Consider the following 8,446-nt stretch of genomic DNA (forward strand, 5'->3'; position numbering starts at 1 on the left):
AATAATCACTCAGCATTTGCTGTAAATATTGTCTTTATGAAAGTATCAATGTTGGGAGAAAAGGATTGCACAAAGGAAATAATACATGATCCTTGTCATCCTTTGAAGCTGTGCCACGAAGATCAGTACGAAGTACAGATTATAGAATTCATAACAAGATGGCAGAAGCAGCAAACCACTAAACTGAGAATAGGACCCCCGTTGAAGGAATCAGAGAAAGAACTGGAAGAGCTTGAAGGGGCTCGAGACCCCAAAAGTACAACAATGCCAAGCAACCAGAGCTTCCAGGGACTAAGCCACTACCTAAAGACTATACATGGACTGACCCTGGACTCTGACCTCATAGGTAGCAATGAATACCCTAGTAAGAGCACCAGTGGAAGGGGAAGCCCAGGGTCCTGCTAAGACTGAACCCCCAGTGAACTAGACTGTTGGGGGGAGGGCGGCAATGGGGGGAGGGTTGGAAGGGGAACACCCATAAGGAAGGGGAGGGGGGAGGGGGATGTTTACTGGGAAACCAAAGAATTATTATTACGTATTAAATAAATTAAAAAAAAATTAAAAAAAAGAAAAGCACAAATATAATCTCAAAAAAAAGAAAAAAAAAGGGAAAAAAAACAATAAAGAAAATGTTCCAGGGGCAGTGCAGGGGAATAGTGGTGAACAATAAGGGGGATGTATAGGGGATACACATATGGGGAAGGGAGAGGGAAGGGAATGGGGGCTTAAGGAAGGAAATAAGGATGGGGAATAAAGTTTGAAATGTAAGTAAAGAAATATATCTAATTAAAAAATTTAAAAATATCGTTCCTCCAAAATTGGTGGAATTCAATAAATGTGCAGTTATAACCGAAAAAAAAAAAAAAAGATGGCAGAATGTGTTTCTGACTTTGCAACTTTTTATGCCTAGATTTTGAAAGCCTGGATCCATGTGATTACCTCTGTAGTATTCTGGGCCAAGAGGCACTTTTGTCACATTGGGTATGTTTGATCTCCTAGGTGGATTTTTTCCATTTGGGCCAATTTTATGTGACCCCCAAGTTTGTCTGGATCACGTCATCAGGATTATGACGCTCACCAGATCTAAACCTTTCTGAATTCAGGATGAGCCAGCTGCTTTAATACTTCGACCATCCTAACTGAGGTCTTTAACCACTTCTCTCTGTCAGTCAGTGCTTACTCAACCTCAAGCCATCTCCCAGGTCTCACATACCACCCCTTTCAAGCTAAATGACTGACGATCCCAATTCACGCTATTCGGTATTACTATTTATTTTGATATTTCATTAAATGTGTGATTCTTCTCTGATGGGCTGTCCCAGCACATAAGTTTTTTTGTATTGGATAGAGGTGGGGATCCTCTCAAAACAGAGCGGAGTAAAATGAATTAAAGACCTAAAATCTACGTATGAAGTTTCACCTCTCATCCTTAGCAACAACACCTATCAAACTTTGAGTACCAAACAGCATGGAGATGCAACCTGACAGATATTGCCACACACAAAGTAAAAGCATTTGAAAAATAACACCCGAACAAAACAGAAGGCCAGCTCATTTCGTTCTCTCCTAGAAAGTTCTGTACCTGAGATTCCCAGAGTCTCTGTGGCAGAATTCTAGGTTTCTGTGGCAGTTTTGAAGTTGTATTTCATACTGCATGAGCACCTGTGAGATTACGTCTAGCCTTCAGAAAGTTTACCCTAAAATAGCTTAAAGACCTCCTCATTGAAGCCATGATTTTAGATTCAAGCCAGCACATTTGAGGAAAGACTAACGATGGAATATTGATAAATAAGAATGCTGGTCCATATGTAATAGCTTTGTTCCTTCTATGGGTAACAGACTAATTTTATTACTCAGCAAACTTTGTAATGAATTACATCATTCCTTTCTGATTACTCATAGAGTCCGAACTAATTGTCTATCAACCAACTAGTCAGTCAGAAGGTGTAGGTGGAAGATGAAGTCAGCGTGGCGTCACTGTTCAAGCGTGTACCCAACAACTGCAGAGCCCCTGCTGGCACGTTACCCTTGTCTTGGTGAATGACAATCCAGACATCTACTACCTTGAAACTCACTGTAAGAATATTTACCTTGCCTGTTGCGTCTTTCATGCCTAGAAGACTACACAACACGTCACACGGGCACAGCTAATAACTGTTAGGTGAATAGAAGGAATATACCAGAGAGATTTGTATTGTGAGTGTCAAGATGATCTCGCCACACAAACAAAATGCCTGCAGTTGCTGATTGGACCGCACTCTTCCCCTTGGAGAGTTCTGCTGAATCAAGGCCCTTGAGGTCCAACTAATTCTGTACATTAATGACCTGCGAACTTGACTCGATAGGAAAAACAAGCTGAAGGGTGAGTAGGACACAGCTGCAAATGTTTCTGTATGTGATTGACACCAGGCAGAACTGGGGTAGGACTACAGGGGAGAAAGACTACCTCTCCACCACATCCATTCCTTAGCAGGTGGTAATGGTGATGGCAAAGGCTGGGAAAATGGAAAGCATGCTGCCCAATCACAGATACCCATCATGCTCCACCAGTGCACACAAAGCAGGCAAGCCCCTCACCCAATTAAAGCTACTGACTCATCTGTCTGTGTTCCCTAGACCTCTGAGGGCTGCTCAACTTGGTACAGCTAAGACCAGTGTCAGCAACCGGATCCCAGAAAACAAAGTGTCAAGCTCAAAAGAGGCAAGGCTTGTCTTTTTAAAAATTGTTTTCTAACTACTAAATTGTCACTTAGTCAGGAAATGAGAAATGTCTCTTAGATGTCCTGAAGAAGTTATTTGAATCTATATACTGGTGACCTGTAAAAATCAATAAATGTGAATTTTGATGTTCTGCAGAGGTCTTTTCTGTTCTGTTATCTCCATAAGGGAGCACGTACGGCCCCACACTCTTATGTTTCTTCTAGAGCAATGCCTGTCTTGAGAGCTCTTGGAGGGGTAGCTTTTGAGTACACATAGGGTCAAGCACACAAATGGTGCAGTGAGTCCTTTGGAAGTCACATTTGTCCCTGAGACTTCATGTCACCTGCAGACCTCGTTGGCTGCACCATCTTAGACCTGACCGTGTAGAACGAGTTTAGGAATCTCATTGAGTGTCACAATTTTACTTGAGAGTCCAAAGAGCTGACTCCATGTAATGTTGAAGCGCCTTGTACTTTCTTCTGATGGTAGACTTTTCCCCTTCCATTTTTGTTGCTTGGCAGCTAGAATCAATCTTCTTTGTGTTTGGGGTATTTTATGGGGAAGGAAGGGCTTACTAGGTAAACTAACCTATCCACTAAACACACATCCCTCTTCAAATTCATAGAAATCCCCCCACTTCCTTTACTATGCAAACACACACACACACACACACACACACACACACACACACACACACACACACACAGAGTTCCTGGAATCCCTGACACATTCATAACCCACAGACATAATCCACAGGGCTGCAAAATTCCATGACTATCCCAGTCAAAAATCAAGCCAGGCTGAAGATGAGAAAAGATGGACATGATACCAGGTGGATGTGTAATCAGTAATAAGAAATACATTGAGCCCCATTATGAGAAGAAATCCCCCAGTTGTTCAGGACCCCCCACCCCCTTCCATCCACTGATTTATTAACCCTGAACAAAGATGTAACTGCAGGGTCTCAGAAACTTTTGTTTTTTCTCTTTTTCTTTTGTTTTTTTTGTTTGTTTTTTCTTTTCTTTTTTTTTTTTCTTTTTTTGGGCATTTGATTTGGCTTTGAATTTCTTCTTATCTAGTCATACCATTTGTTGCCCATTTTCTTTGCTCGGATGCCCATCATTTCCGTTCCACCCCTCCAGAAATGAAAGAAGCCTTAGCTTCTGAGCCTTAAGGATGAGACCTCTGCATTTTCTTTGCTTGTTTAGGGCAAGAAATGAAGTGCCGCCTCTTTTAAGTGGCTGAAGCATGCAGGAGGAGCATACCTTTAATTTAGTGTTGGGATACCTTACTTGCACCCTGGCTGTTGTCTTATTGGAGACGGCAGCCTGCCTGAGATCCTCTAGCACTGAAATAATATCATCCAGCACGCATTTCTTATCCTGATTTCTCAACACACACAGATGGGAAAAAGTATAATTATAGCCCTTGTGGTTCACCTTCATTTCCATCACGGCTCGGTGGGTCTGCAGGATCCCCTCAGCCTGGAGCAAAATATTGTCCCCGGGTGGGGAGAGGAGGATCACCCTGCCATACCTCCCAGGGGTGTGTAAGTCCGAATAGAGCTGGCTTTTGGACTGGTCCAGGGGGAAAAGGCTGCTGGCTAGGCTGCGCTCGATCTTGGCCAGGCTGTGGCTGGGAGCAACCAGGCGCTCCAGGTCGCTCTCGGTCTGGAAGCGGTTGAGCGCGCTGAGGCCGAAGGTGATGGTCAGGACTGCCGGCACGGTGAGGAAAAAGACCGGGTGCCGGCTCACGCATAAGCCCAGCCTGTGGCAGAATGACTGGAGCCCTCTGCGAAGCACCTGCCGCAGCATCCTCCACCAGATCCAGCTCGCAGGCGCTCCCGGCCGTCTTAAAAAGCACATGTGACATGTGTAAGCGCTGGGGCTACCCCTCTCTCCCCCATCCCATTCCCTCCAGGGATCAGCCCCCCCTCCGGCACCCCCCTCTGCCGCCGCCTCCTCCCCGCCCCCTCCCCGCGCACACCCCGCAACCGCTCCGCCCGGTCTTCCCCCGGCCCCACCTCCATGCGCTCTTACTACTCTTTCAAACACTGCAGCAAGTTGCAGCAAGGCCGGCAAGTCTCGGGAGCGCGCGTGGGGGCCGGACGGCGGGCGCTGCGGGGAGTGGCGGGCCCCCCCGGTGTCCCCGGCCTCCCCGCGCCCTGGCTGGCCGCGCGCGCTGCCTCTCACCGCATGAGCCGCGTCCCCTCGCTCTAGCCCTTCTTCATGTCGCCGCTGCAGTCCCCCGGCCTCCCTCGCTGGAGGTGGCGGTTCTGTGCGGAGCGTCCCACAGAGGTGGATTTCCTCTCGGTCGCGATGGGGTTCGGTGTCTAACTGGGACCATGTGCCTCGCGGTGTTGTAAGAAGCAGACATGTGCCCCGTGGCGCGGAGAGAGGGCGGGAGTAGAAGAAGGGGGGTGGTGGTGACAGCGAAGCTTTTCTCTTTTTAAGATGCTGACAGTTATTTTTAGAGTTTTGTTTTCCTTGTCCTCCTGGCTGGAATGAATGGGAGACGTACAGGGTGAAGGCGCTGCTGGCCCATTGGAGCAGGGGCCATCAGAACCCAGGAGGGAGTGGCTCCACGCCTCCTCCAGGGGGCAGATTTCAAGCTCCTCTTAATGCCCCGTGCCCTCGAATTCTGTCTTTTGGCCAAAGAAAAGGGAGCAGAGAGGATGATGCTGCATTTTTAACATTCCACAAAGCATGCAAGGGCTTTCCTTGCAACACTTTCCAGGCTGCCTGACCACACACTGGTCCCCTGAGCTGAGGTCTGCCAGAAACCCCAGTCTATGCTGGTGCTTGGGGCTCTACCGATCCTTCCCTTGCTCTGGAGGTTGGGAAGGAAACATTGATTTTGTGTGTGTGTGTGTGTGTGTGTGTGTGTGTGTGTGTGTGTGTGTGTGACTTCTTCCTAAGTGTTACACACATGTTCTCTGAGGATTCAGGACCTAATATTGGCTTCTGCATCCTCTCTTTATCTTACCCTCTCCCCCTCCCCCAACACACACACCCTTAACCCACCAACTGTCTGCCTACTTATCATAGCCACTTCAGGACATACAGTTTAGGCTTATTTTCTTTCGTCAGGCGAATTTCAGAAGCAAAAGTTTCAGAGACACAGCAGGCTCTAGGTGGGCAGGGGGCAACATACTTCAGATCTTACAGAAAACACTTAAGTCTCCATCAAGGAGAAAGAAAATTCCCCCCTGCTCCAAAATGTCCAGGCCAGAAACTCCCACCAGCCAGCGGGCCAGATCAATGTCAAACATGCATGTGTAGTTTTAAACCTGCCGGGGCACTCGTACGTTCTTGTGTGGGAAAAACACAAAATCAAATAAACAAAAAGACGAAGAAATGCTGAGAACAAATTGTGCAATTTGATTGTGAACTGCTTTCCCCAGTTCGGAATGACTTCCATAAAGAAGACAGAGTCTCAATGGATGTTTTGTGCTCGCTTTCTTAGTAACAACCAGGGACCCATTTTCCTTTGGATGCTTAGAAGGGTGCACATCTCAGAATACAAACAGCTAACTGGCTTATCTTCTAAAGAGGCACTTTATTTATCCATTTGTTTTTCTTTATTAGAAGTGATCCCTCAGCTAAGGCAGAAAAAAAAAAAGCCTAGTTTAGGAGTAAAGATACCATTTATGGACCAGAATCTATAGGATTGTGTAAATAAGATTACATAAAGATTCCAGTTTTATAAAACTAAAAATGATCTTGATGTCTCTTTAGGTAAATAGCTTCTGAAATATCCTTGGTGGTTCAATAGCCAGTCCAAGCTACAACCCTCTTCAAATCTAAGGCCTTTCTAATTTTCTAGGAAGGTTATTTTGTTAGCCACCTGTGTTCAGCTGAACTCAAGCGTTTGCCACACCCTCTCTCCTCCAGTGGGAAGCCTTTTTGTTTTTTCGTTTGTTTGTTTTCAACTATCAGATTATAATACCATTTATAATGTGTTCCATTGGTGCCACGGGATTCGAAACTTTTGGTTTTACATCAGGGTTGAAGAGATGACTTAGGAGTTCAGAGAAGTTGTTGTTGCAGAACCCCCGGGATCGGTTTCCAGCACCCATCCGGTGACTCCCAAACCTTCCTTAATTCTGGTTCCATGGAAGCCATCAGCCTCTTCTGACCCCCACAGGCACCGGATATACATATGGTGCACATGCATGTGTACACACATATGCAAATCCACTTATATACACATAAAATGAACAAATCTTAAACAATATGTATTAAAATAGCAACGATTTTCTTCAGTATCGTTATTATGTTAAATATACTTGGTCATATTCTTTGTATGAAATCTTCTAAGAAACTGTCTTAGAAATATAATGGCAAGATTTGGGAAAGGGCTTGTTGAATAAGTTCCCTATTCCATTTTATAAACAAGGACCCTAGAGAGTAGGGAGATTAGGGGACTTCAGGTGACACACTGAGAGTCATTACTGAAGCTGGGACTGGTACCTGAATAGTATTTTCTGTTTGGGTTATCATGTTTGCCCTCTCGCCCACAGTACATATCCATGTCACTTCTCACAATACCCAAGTATGTCCTAATTATTTCATCTCCACTTTCTCTCTGCACTCCCGATAATTTCCTTGCCTAATAGATTCATCATAATTTGGGGGAAAAGATTACAGTATGTAATTGGCTAAAAGTGTAAAGTATAATGGCTTGCCAAAATGACTTATAGGTAGGTTACACATCATGTAGAATTACTTTTTGTGGAAACACATTTACCCACCGTTAAGTGAAAATTATATACAGTATGACGTCACCTGGGAAGATAAAGGCGCAGGCACAGATAAAAGATCAAAATGGCATTAAAACATTTCTATTTATAATTTGATGATGAAAATGATGGTGACAAAATTAATATGACACTTTGATTGCAGAAAGTTTTAGAAAGTACAGGACATTGAATCTAACCATTGTATAACTTCTTCCATGGTTACTGTATCAGTACAGCATATTTGATATAATTACCGAACTAACTTCGCTTCGTTATTAATTGAATAAACACTTACTTAGATTTCTTCAGTTTCTAACTCATATTCCTTTTCCATCCCGGGATTCTGCCTGCAAATCCACATTACATTTAGTGGCCGTGTTCCCTTTGGTCTCTTTTAGTTGTGACAGTGTCTCAGAGAGTCCTTGCTTTTGATTGATCACCTGGAATGTTTGGAGGAGAGAATTCATGGGGTCTTTTTACGATTTTTCCCTAATTGGAATTATAGGGTATTTTTTTCTCAGGAAGAGATGGAGTTTAATGAAGGAAGAACACAGTGGCAAAATGCCAGTTCTGTATCCTATCCAGGGTGTGTTCAATGAGACTCTTAATGTGAACCCAACTGCTTGCCTGACCTTGTCTGTCAACATTCTTCATTGTGAAACTAACTATATTCCATACTATATTTTTGAAATTCATACATGCATCTACACTAGAGGGCTGGAGAGCTAGCTCTGCCTCCTTCTGCCTTAAAGTTGGGTATTCAAATCCTTTGAAATTCTTCTGTGCAGGATACAGGTCTATTTTACATTACTATACTATTTACTTCAATATTAACCTATAGATTTTTTATACTTTGCATTATAATTATAGACAGTTTGATTGTTTGGATTATTCTGAGTTTAGCTGTTGACCACACTTTCAGTGTCCCCCTTGACTCCTGTATACATTTGACATACCCTATTCTTATAGGGGGCCCCTTTTCTCTCTTTCAGAAAAGCATTCATT

At 44.2% G+C, this 8,446-nt stretch overlaps 1 protein-coding gene across 3 annotated transcripts in view; it reads right to left on the bottom strand.

Annotated features, from left to right (window-relative positions):
* The window catches only part of Ptchd4 (patched domain containing 4), a 211,902-nt gene extending 206,633 nt beyond the window's left edge, over positions 1-5,269 (bottom strand). Inside the window, exons 1-2 of one of the 3 annotated variants that reach the window (XM_008766914.4) lie at positions 4,893-5,269; positions 3,966-4,551 (exon numbers count right to left, since the gene is read on the bottom strand). In XM_008766914.4, the coding sequence (XP_008765136.3) occupies positions 3,966-4,551; positions 4,893-4,897 (591 nt within the window). In that variant the 5' untranslated portion in view covers positions 4,898-5,269. Of the gene's footprint in view, positions 1-3,965; positions 4,566-4,892 lie in introns of those variants that run through there. The other 2 variants (XM_008766916.4, XM_017596760.3) reach the window with 2 other exon arrangements.
* Between the last annotated feature and the right edge of the window lie 3,177 nt (positions 5,270-8,446).

The sequence above is a fragment of the Rattus norvegicus genome, chromosome 9 (genome assembly GCF_036323735.1).
Source record: "Rattus norvegicus strain BN/NHsdMcwi chromosome 9, GRCr8, whole genome shotgun sequence".
Lineage (NCBI taxonomy): Eukaryota > Metazoa > Chordata > Mammalia > Rodentia > Muridae > Rattus > Rattus norvegicus.